Genomic DNA, 19482 nt, shown 5'->3' with positions numbered 1-19482 from the left:
GTTTTTGCGCGTACTACGCGTAGAATTGCCCGCTTATCACGATCAGTATAAATATAAGGTCGCCTAGGGCGTTGTTTTGAGATTTAGTTGACGCGATGCGGTGACTGCTGGATGGTGTTACGCGCGGTAGACTTAGGTACGTCGAAGGTATGATAAATCTAGCTCCAGGAGGCACCTATAGCCCGGGCACCCTAGATTAAAGCGCGTTTATATAGAGTTAACTCCTTACTAGGCTATATATTTACGTCAATAGCCTGTAGCGGCCTCCGTGGTTGAGGCATTACTTACTGAAGTTGTATTGCAATATACGATTTACGCGTCAAAGTAAAAAAGTCAGGTGGGGTGCCAATATTTAGCGTCAGTCACTGTAAGTGACACCGACCCATTTAGATACAGATACTGACTGCCACTAAGACTACGTTGGCAGGCCGCCCACAAGCAGGTGAGCACTTGGCCTCACAACGGAGGCACTGGTAGGACTGCTTATGTAATCAAGAAATTTAAGTTATAGAGCAATAAGAGCATGCGGATGAGCTGTAAGCTAGGTATTCTAAGCTAATGGAGACTACTACCTACTATCTAGTACTAGGTACTTTAATGTTCAAAGTTAGCACAAAGAATAAGTTCACATTTGATGTGCAGAACGATGTTCGCTCTGATCGTCATTCTAAGGCACTCTTTGGGGGAAGGCACGGCTGGACGCCAGTCGTCAGGCAAAGGGCCCCTCGGCCCCCTCGGGCTATCATAAAGCCTTTATGTCGCCTCAGCGCGTGCGGGGAAGCACAGTGCCTGGACCCTCAAGTCGCCCCTGTCGGCCCTGGTTCTAGGGAGCACTCACCTGTCCATGGGGCGGTGTCACCGCCTGTTTTCAGACCTAACAACGACTCACACTGACGGGCCTCGGGCCTTCTGCACGAACCACGTGTCGACCGATCTTGATGAAGGGCGACCACGGGCATCGACGTTCGGTGCGTTCAGCCTCTGGAGTCCTGAAGTGTTGACCGATGACCGATCTTAATGGAGGGCGACATGGACACCAAAGTCCGGTGCATTGAGTCGATGGAACCCTGAAGCACGGAGAACATGTTCACAGCCATTTGTAAACATCGAAACTCGTGTGTTAGACTTGTTACAATGTATGTTTGACGGGAAATTGAACCACTGACCCCTATAATCTATAACTAACCTACTCTCTACAATTAACCACTTTCACTTTATTACTAACCTATTTTCTTTCCTATAAAGACATATTATACCTTAGAAATCTGAATTTCTAGGTTAAAACATTTGAATAAGGGGAAAGATGTGAATATTACATAATCATGCTATGTAAATAGCCCAAGTCTTGGCGTGGATGGTCCGGCATAACCAGATCCTCCTTTAGCAACAATTTCCTAGAATTCTCTCGATCTCTAAAACACCACCTTTATTCCCACCACCATCCTCTAACTTTCCAACGCAGTTCTAGATCAGCTCGAATTCAAGGCGACTAACTCTCTTTTAAAGCCTCTTCGGGTTCAGATGGTTTATTAGTGAAAATTCTACCGAATCGCCGGGTCGCTGGCTGTGGAGCCGCTTCCCTGCCAGATGGCACCCTCCGCGTCGGCGGTTCCACTGTCTCTCGAGTTGAAGAGGAAACCGGATTATAACGCATCAACTGTGGTAAGTCAGAACAAGTTAAACATTCTAAACAGTACAATGGATACTATCAAGGTCCCATAACACATTTTGAATTTATGATCTGGTTGTCGATCTATGCGCGGTGTTGGCGGCAAGCTAAGAAGCCACCGCCACGCGACGGGTGAACGCGACCAGAGTCCCAAATCCTAACAATGACCTCAACTTCGATTGGCCCCAATAGTGTCTGTTCAATCATGCTGGAAAGGAATGCGTTATTCGACAAAAGCACTGACAATTCATCAGCCCAGATCATCGACCAATATTATCGAGATATCTGATGATGACGAAGCAGACGCTGTGAGTGTTGTCCTCCTCGAACCCTAAAAGCAAGTGGCCCGAACACGCAGCATCTTTTATAGAAATACCCGTCCACTTGTCGACCCTCAAACTGACCTTCTCTGTCAACCATGTACTAATCTTCTCCAGAATAATTTCCCGATTCCACCCTCAAAACGACATCAACCTGCATCGAGGTCTGTCAGAAACAGTGCAACTCCAGGTCCATCGACGTCACGTGATCACTCTCGCGGCTCTCCCCCCCAGCGCACACCAATATCCAACCCAGTTGCACCATCGACTCCGAATCCTTCACTCTTCACCAATGGTAAAGCCATTAATTCAGTCTTCAAGACATTATCACCGATTTCGTACCCGTCTGGTCGTCTAAATGGAAATGGCCTCATCCGATTGTATGGCGATGAGCCCGCAACCTCGCCGTCTGCCACTCCTGATAGTGAGTCAGAAAGTGAGCTTGACTCTCAAGCCACAGACTTGCTACAACAGTTCCAAGGCAAGGCCCCTAGCAAGCCCAAGCCCTCCGCAGCCGTCAAGTCACGACCTCTGACCAAAAATTCCAACCATGCCGTCGATATGTCATCACGTGATACACCAACAAGGGACACCAAGGGCTCCTCGCAGCAACCGGACCAACTTTTATCACCAAATTCCAGACAGCGTCTGATATCGGTGGAAGTTCCTATCCGAGTGGGCTCTGGACATAAGCCACCTACGCCCTCGAGATATCCGCCATCATCAAAACCACAGACCTCTTCTCATCATTTTCTGGGGGTTGGCTCTGGCAAACCACAGTCAGGGTTCAATCATGAACGTTCAGCGTATCCACCTGCATACTTTAGTCCCCGGGTCGAGGTCGTCATACCTAATCGAGTGAACAGAAAGCAGTTACTTGCCGAACTGAAAAAGTCAACTGAGCCTGCAGAGAAACGTCTATCTGAAGTGGAGCGCTGCTTTGGCCAAACCGGCTTCTCCAAGGCATTCAGCGTCGAACCTGACTTGGATCGAATGCGAAAATTGGCTTCTAAGAAGAAGAGAACCAAAGACGATCTTGCCAAAGCACCTCCACAATCCATACAACTAGTCACCAACGGTGACCTAGCAGAATCGTTCTCCCACTGTTCAATTTCTCACTCAACAGCCAAATCCGAGACACGAGATAAGAAACGCCAGGTCATCTTGATTTCACCATCAACCGCCGCATCCACCATCCTCACCGACCGCTTCAAAGAGAACTTCGACCCACCATTAACCTTTGCCAACGACTTCAACGAATCGCGACTGCACGGGAAATTCCAATTCACCGACCACTACATCATCCGGGCCGGCATCAAAATGGCTCCTCCGCACACCAACCACGGCTGTGATTGTGTAAACGGACAATGCAGCTTAAGTTCATGTAAATGCTTCAAGAAAACTGTCAGCCACAAACACCAACACCAACACGAACACGACCACAAAATCTACGAGCAGAAACGCACGTATACCCAACGACGCGACGGCATCGTGGTCCTCTCGGACGAATACATCGAGCAAGAATTAAATCCCAAGGCTAAGCACCATGAGATTACGGAATGCAATGAATTCTGCTCGTGCGGACCCAACTGCTGGAACCGCGTCGTCAGTCGCGGTCGCACCGTGCCACTTGAAATCTTCCAAACCAAAAAATGCGGATTTGGGGTCCGTTCGTCCGTTGACATTGTCAAAGGCCAATTCATCGAACTATATCTCGGCGAAGTCATTACCGAAACGGAGTTGTTACGTCGAGAAGATCAATCCGACGAGAACGAATCGTCGTATATTTATTCATTGGATTGGTTCGCCGCGGAGAAGAACTATCACATTGACGGCGCGTATTTCGGATCGGCCATGCGGTTTGTCAATCATTCGTGTAATCCCAATACACGGTGTTTCACGGTTCAGAAACACAAGGAAGACAAGAAAGTGTATTATCTGGCTTTCTTCGCTATAAAGGATATCAAACGTGGAGTGGAGATTCGAATCGATTATTCGGGTGCCGGTGGGGCGGTGGATGAGGATGAATTTGAGTTGGAAATGGCTGGTGGTGATGGTGCGGGTGGTGGTGATCCTTCAGAACGGGGGGTGCGTTGTCGTTGTGGAGAGAAGAATTGTAGGAAAATCCTATGGGCGCATGGAACCAAAGCAAGGCAGAGACGGAGGAGGAGACGAGGAGCTGCATGAATTCCAGGATCTTCGATGTGGCTTGGAGTGGACTGGAAACTTGGAAGTGGATAGATATGTCACTTTCTCTTTTCAGTGATGACTGTCGACAGCTTGGATGGGAATTGGAAAGATGTTTTTATTTCATTTCTGCGGCATTGGGATGGGATTGCATGCGGACTCTCGATCAGTGAGCCGTGAGCGAGGGAATCAACATGCATGAAACGAGCAAGGTATTGGGATTGTCAATACTCATTTGAGCATTTGAGCGAAACAGCAGGCGATTTTGATTGCTAATTAGTTCTGTCTATGATGTTTAGGAGGGCCACTGGATGACAATGACCATGAAGATAGCAATGGTGTTGACATACAGACCCTTGAAATCCATGCATTCATTCAGACATTCCAACAAACCAAAACTCTGTTATACATGTCGATCCCTCGTAGACTCAAGCACAGCATTGCCATTGCCAGGGAGGGTATTATTGTTGAGGAAATCAAAAAGATTCTTGAACACTCAACCTCAAAGCATCGTCGATATCATTCTTTCTAAAGCCAGGGGCACGACCCAGACAAGCACTTTGGTTCACCATGGTTTCAAGGAAGAGTTCGACGTCAAATGTCAAAGGTCCCCGTCGTCGAGTCAGCATCAGATCCTGGGATGATGGGCTATTTATGGCAGAGAGGTGGCTGGTACCGAGGGCAAGGCCGGCAAGGTTGGACCAGGCGTCGTTGTATGGGATAAAGTCGTTGAGGTTATTTTTATTAAAGTGAGGAGTAGGCTTGGAGTATGGCATGAGAAGAGATGGGTCGGAGGTGGAAATGGAAGTGGAAGTGGCTGTCACTTCATGATTATTTTCATCAAAGATGATGTTTAGATCTGTTCCGAATAAGGGCTCTTCATCAGCTGAGGCTGAGGGATTAGGTCGTGAGAAGCCATTGCGAAGGAAGGGAGATGGGGTACGAATGGTAGTTGTGTCGTGAGGGCTGCGTGTCGAGCTCGAGACATCGCTGTTGGGAAATGATGGGGTGTCCGTTCCACCGTTCAGGGTCATGAGGACAGAGGGATCGACTTCAACATATGAGCTCTGTCCATCGAGGTAAATACCTTTGGTCTTGAGGTATTCCTCAACGTCGTGCGAATCAAACCACTCGCCGCCAAAGCCGATGGCGTCCAACATTTCTTGAGTACTTGCTTCGGTTCGCGGCGTCTCGGGCTGTACCCATGGTTGAGGGCCAAAGGCCTGGGCTGCACTCAACATGTTTGGCGGATAGATGTTGTTTCCTTTCTCGTCTTGACGAGGGAAATGGGTTCCTGCGCCTCCAATATTGAAGAATGGTACACTCCAATTCTCGAGACTTTCACCGGCTCCACGCTTGAGAATCTCATTGAAGCGTGCGACGATGCGTTTGCGGTTGGAAAAACAGAAAGTAAAGCGGAATGCCCTCTTGAGATATTTTGGGTCGGCGGTCGGGTTGGTCAGGCCCCGAAAACCGCGTTCGAGAGCCATACGGTGTAAGCGCCGAGCGAAAGAAGTTTCCTGGAAGCTGTAGGTGTAGGAGCCTCCTTGATTCGGCGCTGTTAACGAACGCGGGAGAGGGATACTTGGTGTTAGATCGGGGTATGGCGAAGCATCTGGATCGATGTCTGGGAGCTGAACGTTGAATTGCATTAAATCACGAAACACTGGTAGGCCTGGTATGTCCATGAAGCTGGTCTGGGATATTGCGCTGAGGATGTTGTCATGGCTGCCAACAGTAGATACCAATGGCAAATCTGCCTCAGGTTCACTCGAATCCACCTCCTGGGGTGGGCGGCGCTGAGCGGACTGTGTTTGTTTCTTGGATGAACGTCCACGTCGGCCTTTCTTTGCGGGTTCAGTCACTGTTGTGGACTCATCTTCAGGGGTGGAATTTGAAGCTGGTCCGGAATCAGCCCCTGCCCCCCCGGGAATCTTGTCGTCTTCATCGTCGGAGTCTGTGGCGGTTATTCTGTTGAGGAGGCTGAAATCGTCCGCTGCATCATGAAGTTGGCGGGCAAGTGAGAGATGAGGTGTGAAAACTCCGGAGCTAATGATATTGTCATGAAGATCGACAAAGGCCTTGTTCATCTGGTGGACAGTGGCTTGGAGAACCAAGACCTTCTGCTTCAATGCAGAGATGGTGGTTTCTTTGCGATGACGATAGGCTCTCTGCGCTAAGCGGATCTGAGTACGTCGACGATCTGCAGCAGTTTTGTCGTGGGTATCAAGTCGTGGTCGTCCTCGGTGCTTCTTGCTGTCCGGTTGGTCGTCGTTGTCGTTGTCGTCCGAGGCGGTCATCTGTTTGCTTGATCTCTTCTTGGTAGCTCGGGAGGGTTGTTTGTTTGTGGAGGTGGCATTGCTGACTTTTGTTTGGGAATTATTGACAACGATACCGCCATAAAGGGAGTCGGTCGAGTTGTGACTGGGCTTGGTGGCAGGCATCTCTGGAGAACTCTCATAAGGGTGCATGAGGCCATGAGGGTATCGGGAAGCGGAGAGTATGTCCATGACTCCGGTGTGGTGAGGCTCTTTGGAAACATTGCTCGAAGTGGCAAGTAGCTCTGCAGGATCCTCGAGGATGGCGCGAAGAGAGTCCCAGGTGTGCTCACCGTAGTGGTATTCTGCGGGAGGGGTAGGCATGACTTCGGTCATGATTGAGAAGCTGTGAGCGTAACTCGGAAAGGTGATTATTAAACCAAGTTGATATGGAGAGTAGCCAATTAGGCGTGTGTAGCCAGGTTGAAGACGGCGACTGACGAGTGAGTTGGACTTTGACGAGGCTGGGTCCTTTAACCTGGTTTAATGAACCACCTCTCAAGACACTGTCAACTACTTGCCCATACTGGTGAAGAAACTCCAAAGGTTCAGTAGTATTGTAAAAGAACCATCTAAGATGGTGGCGGTGGGCGGTGGGACATTGATTCTCTAATACCAAAGGGTTGGGAAAGTGAGCGCTGCTTTTAACGACCAGCTTGGGGATGAAAGGATTCTTAGTCACCCAATGAGGACTGGGATGGGATTTGTTCGGGGTTTGGTGATCCTCAGGCTGGACAGGCTGGACAGGCTGGACAGAGCCCATGAGGTACTTGGTTAGTTAAAGGATTGAGTTGCAGTCAGAGGGGCCACCATTAATGGGTCGAGGAGCTGACAAAGGTTCCAGATATGGTAGTGGTAAAAGAGCAACAAGACGTCACACAGAACTGGTGTGAATGGTCAGAGAGACGGATAGACTGACGCTCCGGTGGAGAGAAGAAGCGATGTGGGCGATGGGAGAAAGTTCGATCAGTAATCAGAAATCAGAAATCTCAAATCCAGGCCAAGAAAGGATTTCCCTCGCCGTAGTCGCGAGTTAGAAACCGAGGCTTGAAGAGAGAGACGGTGCCTGGACCGTGCCTGGAAACCAATTACATGCTTAGAATCCCAGATTCCCAGGGTTCCAGACACCTTTGGCTTAAAACGACAGTCGTACAGAGTCCAGACGTCTTCCAAGTTCCGTATGCGTATGCGTAGGGCGTGATTGTTCTTCCTGTCATCATCTCTGTCCTTCACTCGTACGTATGCTTCGTATGGCCACCGTATACTCACCGATGCGATGTAGAACTCATCATTCCTATTCCTCTTCCCCGCCAATGATGGTTCCATCACACCTCAAAAGCAGCGAGACATAAGATTCTGGAGTCCCTTGGACTACTCCGTACTTCGTAATCAGAGTTTCACAACCGAGACCCCTGCGTGCCCTGCAATGTCATGCGCGACATGAACCAAGGATTGATGACTACTCCGTACTGAGGGATATCACCACCGCCTTGAGCCAGGAACGGCAGGGCATGTCACAACATCTACAGTAGATCATACTTGATCGCTTGGGATCAACGTCCTTTATCATCTTACGTGCCTATTTACGGTATTCATGGATTCGTATTCTTGACCTGTCCCAGTCCGATCCTTCCATCCCAACTGCCCTAAAACATTCCCCGGTATTAAAATTGTATATTCATCAGTTCGCTCCGTCTCCTCCAAAGTCCAAACGGCCGAATAGACCGCATATGAAAGTGTCGTCATGGCTGGAACCATCCCACCATAACTCATGAATTTCTCGTAATGTCGTCTCGCCTATTTCCAATAGGCTGCCACGCTCTGATTCTGCTCTTTGAAATGTCAAAGGGCCCGTTGCTCGTTCCATGGCTCTCAACATTCTAAGCTCTTTCCATGACCTCAAATATTCCATCCAACACAGTGGGAGACTGCATGCTCTCGGCGATGAATTCCATCATAGAGCATTGGCTCGACGTGGAAGAGCCAGTATTGGCCCGTGGACGGGGCTCTAGCAGTCCTAGTCCGATGAGCTCGACATGGTCTGCCGACTGTTCTTCCTCCAACGCCAGGTCAATGGCCGAAGGTTGTCTGCGTACAAGGTTGCGAGGTTTGGTATATGTAGAGGTGTAGGTGCTCTGCGAGGCACCGTCGGCCTCTCGGCTCTTTCCTGTGAAGCTGCTGAAACTGGAGGCCGGGGAGGAATTGAACGATGATGGAGTGGTAGCCATGAGTTTTCGTTGCTTGGAGGATCGCTGAAGAGGGTTGTGGCTAAAGATAGTCTGCAAGGACAATCGAACTCCTGAAGCAGAGTGAGATCGAAAGCTGTTTCGGTAAGATTCTTAGCAAAGATCAACTGTGGATGATGATGGACCAGAAAGACCTACTGTGTGACGGCCATGATGGGGATTTATCGTCAGACTCGGGTCAAGTCGTGTTTATTCAAACGAGTGACTGGACAACCTCGACCTTGCCGGCAAAGAAGAGGTAGCGTAGGAAAAAAGAGTGGACTGTGTCCCAAGGTGCACCGTTGCAAGCAAAGAGCACGTTCGTTACTAAGGGAATCAGGTGTAAAATGAACGATAGCCAAAATCCACCAACGCAGCAGAACAGTAAAAGCACAAATCAACAGTACCGAGTAGTGAAAGGAGACCGCCCTGAGGTCAGTGAGACATGTGTCCGTCCACAAGCACAAGAGAAGAAAGTGTCAAAGCTGTCTCGGGATCAGGTAGATATGTATTTCATGGCGTCTTCATGGCGCCACCATGACGAGCAAGGGCAGGAGTTACCGGGTTTGTTGCAGCTGCGACCGCAATAGCTCCGCTCGAGGTCTGGGAAACCAGACCCCAGTATGCCTCAAGTCAGAGCGTGTTGGCCGTTTGGTGTACAGGACTGTGCACCATGGAAGGCAGTTAAAACGTCCATGCTTCGGTAGTGGAGAGGAACCAGAGCGACGGCCCAGGTTGTGACAAAATAAGCTCACTGCCAAACGCGACTATCTTGCGGCCCTGGACATTGACGCGACAACTTGGCCCGCCGGGGGGTTCCACTCTTACAAGGGCTCTGGTGCCCCTGCAGACGTCTTGCTGTGTACAGAGTAGAATTCTAGGGGTCTCATATGCCCAGAGTTGAGGACCACTACAAGGCTGCATTGGCTATATTAGGGGCGCGAGGTGCCATAAACCGCGTTCACTTAGGCTTCATCCTCTCCCACAATCTTCCACTCCACTTCTCTCCATAGCCTGAAACAACCGCGTAACCAAAGGCTGATGTTCGTCACTTGTTTGTATGTCATGCACAAGGGCTTCTGATCTTCGTCTCGTCTTGTCTCCCCCTTTGTGTCCAACGTAACAAACTCTGCGTTTCAAGACTTGGTCAACAAATAATCTCGATTCTCACTTCATCTCCGTCTTGTCCCAGTAGTACCCTGGGGCCTGGATTGCTTCCTCCCGTCCTCGTCTCACGTGCTCTAAAAGTATCACGCCAATTGATTGCAAAACGGACCCTGATCACCCTCGGACTCTACAGATCTCACCCCACGGAGCTTCTGCTTCATGTCTCACCATTTGCGTCTGTTGCTGAAGCTCGTTGTGTTCGACCTACGCTTCACATCAAAAGGTCTCTGATTCAAACATCGCCTGATACACAGCCTCTCGCCTTCATACATACTCCGTAGTCATAAACTGCGTGCAAGGGGGTTCCTTTGACTCCGCCTCCGCAACCACCTTACATGGCGTTCCATTGCATTCCTCGGTATAAGAAGTTAAACATTCTACGAAATGATCGGCCTCGCTAGCTCGATTCATCTCCTGTTGGTCATACCAAGCCAAATCTTCGCTCGTCGAAATACAGGATCGCCAACTCCCTGGTCTATCACATACGCCCGTGCCACTTGTGGCCAAAGCCAAATCTTCAACCAGTCCAAATCATTCACTTCACTCCATACTCGTAGATCCCGTAGTGTCGATCAGTGCGCCGTCGCTATGCCCTCATTTGGTAATCCACCTAGTCATCACCTCTACTATCAACAAAGCAAAATCTCACATCGTCTTCGTCTCGTGTCTCGTAAAATCACCCACTATCTCGACTCGGTCTCCTGGTCGTAAAGCTCCGCCGCAGACTGGCCCCCCAAGCCGAACTGTCAAAACTTTCCAATACCCCTTGCTCTGCTGTTTCACTTGCAGTGCTGCCATGTCTGCTGTGGGCCAGTGTTGGTGTCGTCGGCGACATTCTGTTCGCCCCCGAGTACGATGTGTCCACCGAGGCCAACCGGGCCGCTCGCAGAGGACTCGACAATGGCGAATCAGGGTAGGCAAGCGAGCTAGGACTCCTCATTGGATCCCCGTGCTGGAACGACGTATCTATCGGTGGCAGGTTCGGTGACGGCTTTCGTGGCGTGTAAGAAGGCGTCGATGATGTAAAATCACGAGGCTCCGTTCCACCTCCTTCATACCCAGCATCATCGGGGTCCTCGATGAATATCTCAGGCACTGGGATCATTGGTGGCGCCCCAAGCCGCGAATTGCGTCGATACCTCATAACAGCTCGGAACTTTTGCGACCAGTGAAGCGTGTCGAAAAAGCCCACCACTGTGTTCCGCCGGATGGTTTCGTGTACTCTTTGTAGACGTGCCCGTCGACGCAGGAATTCCTCCAGCCGTAGACTTCGTGAGTCCACAATCACGTTGTAATGCGTCAAGAGGAACAGCATCGCGGTAAACGGAATTCCTCGATCTTTCTCCGCGGTCAACAGCACTTCCTGATAAAAGACTTCCATGCGTTCGCGTCGTTGTCGAATTTCCTGCACCGGTATCTGGTTGACACGCTCCTCCAACTTGTCGAGATCGATCCCATCCACGATACGATTGCTCGGCTTCGGCGGGTCGCCCGGCTGAACCATGCAATCTTCTTTGATACTTCCAACAGTGAAATCACCGTTATAAATCTGCATCGAGAATACGCCAGAGAGTTCCTATTCATGTCAGCTCAGTCAAGTGGACCACCGTACCGTAAAACTCACCCCTAAAAATCGCGGGAACTGCTGCTTGGAAATAAATCCAGTCCCCTCGGGATCAAATTCTGCCCAAGCTTGCTTGAAACGCCGAATTTCGTCCCGACTCACCACTGACATGCCGCTGCTCTGCTGGTATACATATGAAAAGCTCTCAAATATCATCGACACGAACAGCGAAACAAAAATGTACATGCTGATAATGTTCCAAGATATAAACAATGCTCGTGCCCACGCCGAACTTCCACAGTCGCTCTCGAAGAAGCTATCTCCACGAATGCAGAATGGAGGCTCAATGCTCGCGTAATCCTCCATAATTTCGTTCCATCCCTCACCAATACTGCATCGAAACAGAAGAATCAGTGCTTTGGGTACCGTTCGGAAATTGACATTGTTGTTCTCGTTGTCTCCAAACCTGGTGAGGCTGAAAGCTTGCGTGAATGCAATTGCGTACACCAGAAATAGGACAAACCATGTCGCCAAAAGGTTCGTAATGAGCGGTAATGACGCAGCTGCCGTTTTGAATAATTGATCCAGTTGATTGTTGCGTGGGATGAGGAGAAATACAATCGACACTAAGAACAGTTTGTGGATCTGTGCCAATGTTCCGTTGCGAACGTTTGCCAGAGTCAAGATCGAAGTCACAAAAATTCCAAACACCGCACCAACAGAATAAAGATCCCAGGACCGCCGCCGAAAACGTTCCCACGAAAGTCCAAAGATCCTGATCACAATATTGCACATCAGGATCAGGGTGAACAGGAGAAAGAGGTACTCTCGTAGGCTTCGCCACCATCTTGGCTCAGGGTAAAAGTCAACGATGAGCAACACCAGATGCAATAATAGCACCCCAGTGATGAAACGTTGCCACTTGCCCTTCTTCTTGATTGATCGGTCGTAGCACCACTTCCTCCAAGACTTATCTTGGTCGGAAAACGAACGTTTCGAAGGCGAAATCTGCTTGAGAAGCTTTCTTAATTCCAACCAGGATCGCTGCTCGGCTGTCAAGAAAGCCACACCTGTCTGTTCCGTATAGTTCCGCATAAAGACCGAGATGAACAAGGTCAGGACAAAGACTGCGCCAAGCAGGTTGAAGATGATGAAATAGACGGCATTGCCCTGAGAGGAGAACGACTCAGGTTGTAGCCCGAGACCTGTGATGCTCATCCCTGCGGACATCACCCCCGTCCATCCTTCCTGTGAAGCTATCTGGAACAGGATGAAGAGGGAGTCACCAAAATTGTCGAAGCTGAAATAGTCGTTGGAGACATGGCGTGGCGCAAGCATCGGCCAGTTGAACGGAGTCGAATTGAACTCTCCGACACAGTTGGTAAGTAGTCCCGAGAAATCACCGTCGTTGCATCGTTGCAATTTCCCGTTGAACAGATTCAGGCCCAAGATGGCAAATGGAATCAGCAAGCTCATTGAGACGAACGCTGCAGCGAGGACCTTGTACCCGCCAACCACGATGACCGAGTAGAACGTATCTCGCGCCGTGTTGCTGATGTTCAGCAAGCGTAAAGCTCGCAACGCTTTGAAGGCACCCACCGCACGAGACACCCCATCATCCCTGTACAGTGCGGTCAAAACATTGATCCAGAGTGTGATGAGCACCACCGCATCGATGATTCCCCAAACGCTCCGAAAATATGCATGTGGAGTGAAGAACAGGCCATCAGCAATTGTCTTGATTAGGGCCTCGATCGTGAAAAAGACTGCAAACGCCATGTCTGTCCAAATGAACCAGTTGCTGATGCTGCGAGTATGGGTCAAGTAGAAATCTCTTTGATATAGCGGAGTAGCGATACATGCAAGTATAACCATGGCCACGATAGCTGCATAAGTGAAGGCCGAGAAGGCATACCAAGCTGGGCGATATGGAGACGGGCCCTCAACTCGTTCGCTTCCTCTCCCTGGCCCAACCACATATTGGCACATCTTTCGGATCGGATTGTCAGGCTTGAATATGAACAGGGAGACATTGTACTTTGGATGCCTTTGCAAGTACTGCCGCTGTGCTTTGCGTCGGTTTTCGGCAGTGCTGACAACGCGTTGAGCAACAGCCCGGGGGTCAAACTCTTCATTGGCGCGCCCGACAGACGCATTGGAGTAAAACGGGTTGGGGTCTTTGTGGGAGTTGAGACCTGAGATCTTGCCCCAATACTTGGACAACAAGCCTGGGTTGACATTGGCAGGTTGTGGAATGTGCATCGACGTTGGACGACGAGAAATGCCTTCTTGTTGCTCATCCAAAAAATCCTTGACTACCGCTTCTCGCAGCAGCTGCTCAACCGTCGAGGAGCCGTACTCGAGCGCTTCGCGCTGTCGTTCTGAGTCGCGTCCTAGTTTGAAGACTGCCGTCAAGGAGAGGTTTCCCGTGGTCGAGCTACTGACCTCTTTCTGCTTCAGAAAGGCTTTCACCTGTTGAAGTCGTTTTTCATCTTCAGAGACATCAAAACTTTCCTGAATGACCGCAATAAACATATTGAGAACGATCAAATTGGAGACAATGAACCACAAGATAAAAAAAATGGCACTCAGCCAGGCGGTGTTCCAAATCAAATTGAACTCGGTGGCGTTGTACATCATTGATGTCCAATTCTCGCTGGAGAAAACAATATACATGCCGATGAACGAGTTCCAGATGTTGAAAAACGTGACATCTATGGTGTCACCGGCAGCATCTTCTGCCGGAAAATCGCCTCGGAAGAGTTGTGATGCCAAAATAGCGGCCAGGAAAGTGAAAAGAAAGACGAAGAGAATGAGGTTGAGTAAACCGCCGATATTTCGGAAAACAGTCATGACGAGCTCTCGCGTGACTCGAATGGCAATGACGATGCGATAAATCCGAGCAATCTGAAAAGCCGTCAGCCAGGCATAAGGCTGGCCAGAGTTCCGGATTGCTGGGATCTGCATGATCGATGTGACGACGGCGAGAAACAAGTCGAAGTTGTTGGTTTTGCTCTTGAAGAATCGTCTCCAGTCGCAGGCAAAGCGTAAGATGATTTCAAACAACAATAGGAACGTTACGACGGTTTCCGAGTTCATGATAAAACGCATTCCGTCCTCGCCCATCTTTGCACTTCGCAAGCTCTGGACAATGAGCGAATAAGCAATGATACAGACCCAGAAAAGACGTGTTTTGTCAAACCAACGCTTCAGTTGGCTTCTTTTCCCTTTGGTGTCCTCTTCGATGACAGGCTCATCAATGTTTTCTGGCGTGAAGGCGCTCTGCCTGCTTTCCTCACGAATAATCTGGAAAGATGAGGTGATGACAGCAACTAGTAAATTGACCAGCCACATGCTTAGCACCACAATTCCAATGGCGAAGAACAGTGCAGAGGCAAGATAGTCGGAATCTGTGAGATAGTACATGAGATCCGAAAACGTGTTGGAGCTGATGATGACAAAGACAAGTTCTAAAGACTGGAGAATATTGTCGTAGCTGACAGTGCCGTTGTATGGACCATCTCCACTTTCAACGCACAGTGAATTTTGAGGGCAAAGGTAACCCTTGGGAGTTTTTGTGCCATTTCGTCCATCAAACGTTAGCCAGGGCATCTGGGCTCCAGTGACTGCGTTGAGATAGCCGCCGCAGAATTGGATATTCTCTGGAGCAATGTTGAGAGTATAGTTCTGTCCTGATCCATCATCTCCGACCCAGACACAAGTACGCCGGAGGCTTGATTTGAAACTCTGAACACCGACAATGCCGAAAATCAACCAGAAGAACCCGATCAGAAATGCGACATGTACCAGTAGAGGTGCCGCCCTCTTGAGACTGCGGAGAATTATCGAAGTACCAGCAGTCAAGCCCAAGAGTCGCAAAATACGGAGGCAGCTCAACATGTTGAAAACATAGACGTGATTGGTTACTTCGACGCGTCCGAGCTGCATGGACAAGGATATCCAGTACGAGACGACAGCGAGAAAATCCAGACGGTTAAAAGAGTGCCTCAGGAAAGCACGCCGGGCTAGACGAATACGCTGCTGCTGCTTCCCATGACCAGGACCGCCTGGTACAGGGAGACCGGTTAGGGTCCTGACAATCGAAGGGTTAATGGGGACGTCGTCGTCGTCGTCGTCGTCGGCATTAGGTTTATGTTGTTGTTGTTGACGCTCACGGGCGGAAGCAAAAAGCGATTCGGCTTTAAGCAAAAGTGCTTTCTTGAGACCTATGGAGCGATTAATGGTGCTCAGTTGACGAGGGTTGGAAATAAATCCCGAAACAATGGTACGGGCAATGAGCTCCAATGTGTAAATGCTGAATAAGGCCAACATGGCGTAATCATAGCCGGTGGAACCCCAAGCTCGTGTCCTTGTCTCGAGATAGGTGGCATCGGAGGAAGCATGGACAGTAAGAAGAACGGTTTGAGCGACGATGAGAGCCAAAATGAAGGGCTCGGTCAATGGATGAACTAGGACTTCACACAGCCACTTTCGCAGAGGGTTCTCTGGGCCGAAGACGCCCCATGTTCTGCCGAGCAAAGGATTGGGATAATGAATGGGCATGGGCGGTGGAGAAATGGCTGGTACCTCGGAGACTGAAGGTATCTTCTCCAGAGGAGTTGGAGTAGCAGGCGCGTCTTCGACGTCAGGGTTGTCGGTCGTCTGTGCGGATACGCTAGGTCTTCTGGCCTCCTTGATAGAGGGTTTGCGCCGGACAGTCTGGTCCACCATGTCCGTATCGTTACTCAGATTGACGACACGCTGCGAGATTCCCCGCAGGATGGAATTGGCTCTCGCCATTGGGGAGGGAGAGGGTGATAGAGAGCGTGAGCGAGACTCGCGGTCGTCCTGGCTTGATGACATGCGGAGGATACCACTGGCACTGCTGAGTTTGCGGCGCACTCCCATGCCCGTGTCAAGGGTGTGAAGATCATCACCCAGGTGAGAGCCACGGCCTCGTGAAAGCCTTGGAGAGCCATCAGCAAATTGTAGACTTGAATGTCCGCTGGATCTACTGTCCCTGCTCGCTCTCCCAGGCGCAAGTGAGTCGGTCGGTTTCAGGGAAGAGGAGAAGGAACGAGACTCGGTCAAAGGGGTGGTGTCGTTATCTGGCGGGGAGAACAAATGATCGGATTCTGGAAGGTCCCTTTCGGCGGGGGTTGTGATTATTGTAGGTCTGCTGACGCCGGTGCCTGCAGCAGGAGTGAATGGATGGGCAAAATCCAGGCCGACCGTGGCGGCTGCGAATCCGTCAATGTCCTCAATCGGTGAGACCCCCTCCTGGCTCGAAGGAGCAGGGTGGTTCCGATATGACAAGCCAGCTCTTGTAGGCGATTCTTCGTCCAGTCTCGCGTAGCTAGGGGCATTGCGGCCGGTGAGAAGCGATCTTGTCCGACTGTGACGTTGAAAATGACCTAGAATGCTGCTGGGTGGGTTGGGATCGTCGGAGGGCGGTGGTGAGGCCCCGTCAGGAGTCCTGGAGAGAGTCCTTAACGGAATGGACTGGGGAGTCGTGCCCCGAGGCGGTGTCCTGTTCTCTGAAGACATCTGACCACAAAAGCGGCTCTCCGGGGAGAGAGGAGGCGACAGTGACTATCATAACATTGCGCAGAAGAGAATCGCAGGAAATCTGCAATGTGTCGAGCGCAGGATCGATGGAACGATTTGAGGGCTTCGGAGGGAAGGGCAATGGCAAGCGGCGACGTCGGATGCGACTGAAACGAAAGGCGGGTCACGCTGAACAACAGCAAAATAGAAAAGATGAATTGTATACAGGATCAACGGACGAAAAGGTTGGTTGGACAGAATGGCTCGAGACTATTATTGAGGCAGTGCGAGGCTTAGTTGGACGCAGTCGCATAATGAAAGATACGTTGGAGACAAGGAGGGACTTTGAAGCCTTTCCTCGTTGGGGACTCGTTTGGGAAACTGAAACATTTCAGCTGATTGGACGCGTGTCCCTGCAAATGCAGGATCAAGCAGAATGGGGGCCGGAGGTGCTGCGAACTCAGGCGTTTGGCCTCTGGGGGAAGCTTTTGGGGCATGACTCGGTGCCGAGTCTGGACTGATACTACCTACCTATATGGTACCAGTTAGGTGGTGGCACTGCTGGTTACCTTACCTACAGGTAGATACCGTAGATACTGGTACCTTATGACTTAACTGCCCAATTATGCCAATATTAGACTCCTACAACGAATACCTAGTAGATATTTAGATTGTTGAGGATAGGAATCTCTGCAGAAAGGAATCCTTGGGTCCATGAATGGAATAATGATTTGCTTAATAGAACGTTCACCCGCTTGGACACGTGCATGTCGTTGAGTCGCTCGACCTGATGACTGTCTATCTGCCTGTCTGTGCCCTGTGGTGCCTGGATGACGACGGTCGTAGGGTGGATCTGCTTACAGCCTCCCTGCAGCCATTAGGTACCTGACCTAGGTACTTAGTATTCCGCCGACTCCCTCCAACCGTATGCCCCCAAAGTCCACGGCTTATGCATCCTGGGCCCCCAGTTATGAATGTGCACGTGATTGTGACAATGACGAGGCCCATGAGATAACGGAAGGTAGCAGAAGACATTTGGTAGGCACGCCGCACGCCTGGGTGATGGTTTTGTTCTACAACACTTCTGAGAGTAGGCCTCGAGTCGATTTTGCATAAGACCAGCACGTCCATTCTCGTCTTACCTCATTCATCAACCCCAATGACATACACGAGACTATTGACCATGCAGACGTGGATCTCGATATGTCTAATTTCATCATTCAAGTCAGTACCATATGTTCAACCGCATCCAAGAATAAATAATACATAATGCTGTAACCAGGTCTCTCAACCAAGCCTAGAAGATCATGCCCGGAGCCTCGCTCCGGGCGAACAGTGATCGCCTCACAGTGAGTGATCATCCTAATGACAATGACGCTATGCTCTCTCATCCTCGCTTCTCAAACCCCCTACAACAAGATATTCTCACTTTTCTTAAGCCGTTGTCTCCGCGTGGCAGAGACTCGGGTCCTGCTTTGCAATTGATACAAGCATGACCTCCAACCCAATCTTCTCCACCGATCATCTCTTCCAACTGGGTCATTTCTATCCCGGAATGGACGTCCGTCCCATTTACCTCAGCTTTCAATGATGTTTGCGTGGCACAACTAAAATCGATTGGCCAAAAGCTCATCTATGTCCACGGCAAGTCCCTTTGCGCCACAATGATGTTCAATCACTGGACGGCTTCTCGTGTGTCCTTGTTTGTGCGATCATGATCCCCCCCCCCTTTCCAAGTCAATAAACCCGAACTTGCTCGTTATCAAGGCACAATCAGGTATTATCTCATTGCCATCTTGGATTCCAGCCCCGTGCAGTGACCCTTGCTTTTTAACCATGTCGCACACCCTCCAGAGGATATTGAAACCACACCCTTGATGTTCTCGTAATTTCAAGCATTACTGGCTTCTAGCATGTCGCCCAACGATAATGATATTGACGCAACTTCCAGTGCAGAATACAATCATCACGACTATGAAAACTGGAAAGAACTTCAAGCCGCTCGAGTCGAACGCTTAAATACCCCTTTCAGCGTTTTCCGAAGACGACAGTATCATCGCCTCTGCAGACACCAAGAATACAAGCAGGCAAAGGAATCTCAGACCCAGCATCTGAAAGATCTGGTCGATGACCGCATCAGTAAAGCACGTCCTCAAGACGGTTGTTCACCTCGAAGTTCCCACTCCTCCAACAATTCTTCTTCGACTACAGACATGCCTTCACCTTGAGCCCAGCGGACTTCTTGTGCAGAACTAGATCATTTTGACACCGCCACTACACTACATGATACATTCACCCTCCTTTTCACTCGATACCCTCTACTTCCTTACGTCAGACTCAGCCGTGGTGCAATTCTAAAACAAGACCTCAAAGGTTCAACAGCGTACGGGATGCACATCATCGCCTTGGCTTGATATGTTACACCAGGGTGTTTCTCACTCTACAGACAGTTTAGCGGGCATTTGGTTATCAAGATAAGCGATAG

At 50.0% G+C, this 19482-nt stretch overlaps 5 protein-coding genes across 7 annotated transcripts; 2 read left to right on the top strand and 3 right to left on the bottom strand.

Moving 5' to 3' along the window:
- Positions 1 to 1424: 1424 nt before the first annotated feature.
- PV10_00856 lies at positions 1425 to 4629 on the top strand. Of its 3 annotated transcripts, none has more exons than XM_016364980.1 (3): positions 1425 to 1662; positions 1924 to 1977; positions 2107 to 4629. In XM_016364980.1, the coding sequence occupies exons 1-3, from the start codon at positions 1588 to 1590 to the stop codon at positions 4174 to 4176; spliced, it is 2199 nt and encodes a 732-aa protein (XP_016228629.1). In that variant the 5' UTR covers positions 1425 to 1587; the 3' UTR covers positions 4177 to 4629. The 3 variants fall into 3 exon arrangements, with proteins under 3 accessions (XP_016228629.1, XP_016228630.1, XP_016228631.1); XM_016364982.1 differs by having other exon boundaries at positions 1662 to 1862; XM_016364981.1 differs by having other exon boundaries at positions 1425 to 1977.
- On the bottom strand, positions 4397 to 7302 carry PV10_00855 (uncharacterized protein). The gene has a single exon (XM_016364979.1). The coding sequence runs from the start codon at positions 6828 to 6830 to the stop codon at positions 4653 to 4655; it is 2178 nt and encodes a 725-aa protein (XP_016228628.1). The 5' UTR covers positions 6831 to 7302; the 3' UTR covers positions 4397 to 4652.
- Positions 7303 to 8006: 704 nt separating this feature from the next.
- PV10_00854 (uncharacterized protein) lies at positions 8007 to 9362 on the bottom strand. The gene is made up of 2 exons (XM_016364978.1): positions 8879 to 9362; positions 8007 to 8816 (listed from the first exon to the last, which is right to left on the bottom strand). The coding sequence occupies exons 1-2, from the start codon at positions 8890 to 8892 to the stop codon at positions 8375 to 8377; spliced, it is 456 nt and encodes a 151-aa protein (XP_016228627.1). The 5' UTR covers positions 8893 to 9362; the 3' UTR covers positions 8007 to 8374.
- A 624-nt stretch (positions 9363 to 9986) lies between these two features.
- Positions 9987 to 17301, bottom strand: PV10_00853 (uncharacterized protein). The gene is made up of 2 exons (XM_016364977.1): positions 11511 to 17301; positions 9987 to 11462 (listed from the first exon to the last, which is right to left on the bottom strand). Exons 1-2 carry the CDS (start codon positions 16995 to 16997, stop codon positions 10563 to 10565), a joined length of 6387 nt encoding a protein of 2128 aa, XP_016228626.1. The 5' UTR covers positions 16998 to 17301; the 3' UTR covers positions 9987 to 10562.
- Positions 17302 to 18898: 1597 nt separating this feature from the next.
- On the top strand, positions 18899 to 19389 carry PV10_00852 (uncharacterized protein). The gene has a single exon (XM_016364976.1). It carries the CDS (start codon positions 18911 to 18913, stop codon positions 19223 to 19225), a length of 315 nt encoding a protein of 104 aa, XP_016228625.1. The 5' UTR covers positions 18899 to 18910; the 3' UTR covers positions 19226 to 19389.
- The last annotated feature ends 93 nt before the right edge of the window (positions 19390 to 19482 follow it).

Source organism: Exophiala mesophila (assembly GCF_000836275.1).
Source record: "Exophiala mesophila strain CBS 40295 unplaced genomic scaffold supercont1.1, whole genome shotgun sequence".
Lineage (NCBI taxonomy): Eukaryota > Fungi > Ascomycota > Eurotiomycetes > Chaetothyriales > Herpotrichiellaceae > Exophiala > Exophiala mesophila.
This window is presented reverse-complemented; position numbering and strand designations above follow the sequence as displayed.

Coding starts and splice junctions, on each gene's coding strand:
- PV10_00856 (XM_016364980.1), top strand. CDS start 1,588: ATGGCACCCTCCGCGTCGGCGGTTCCACTGTCTCTCGAGTTGAAGAGG. Junction 1,663..1,923: donor ATTATAACGCATCAACTGTG/GTAAGTCAGAAC, acceptor ACAATTCATCAG/CCCAGATCATCGACCAATAT. Junction 1,978..2,106: donor ATGATGACGAAGCAGACGCT/GTGAGTGTTGTC, acceptor AATCTTCTCCAG/AATAATTTCCCGATTCCACC.
- PV10_00855 (XM_016364979.1), bottom strand. CDS start 6,830: ATGACCGAAGTCATGCCTACCCCTCCCGCAGAATACCACTACGGTGAG.
- PV10_00853 (XM_016364977.1), bottom strand. CDS start 16,997: ATGTCTTCAGAGAACAGGACACCGCCTCGGGGCACGACTCCCCAGTCC. Junction 11,463..11,510: donor AGTTCCCGCGATTTTTAGGG/GTGAGTTTTACG, acceptor TGACATGAATAG/GAACTCTCTGGCGTATTCTC.
- PV10_00852 (XM_016364976.1), top strand. CDS start 18,911: ATGTCGCCCAACGATAATGATATTGACGCAACTTCCAGTGCAGAATAC.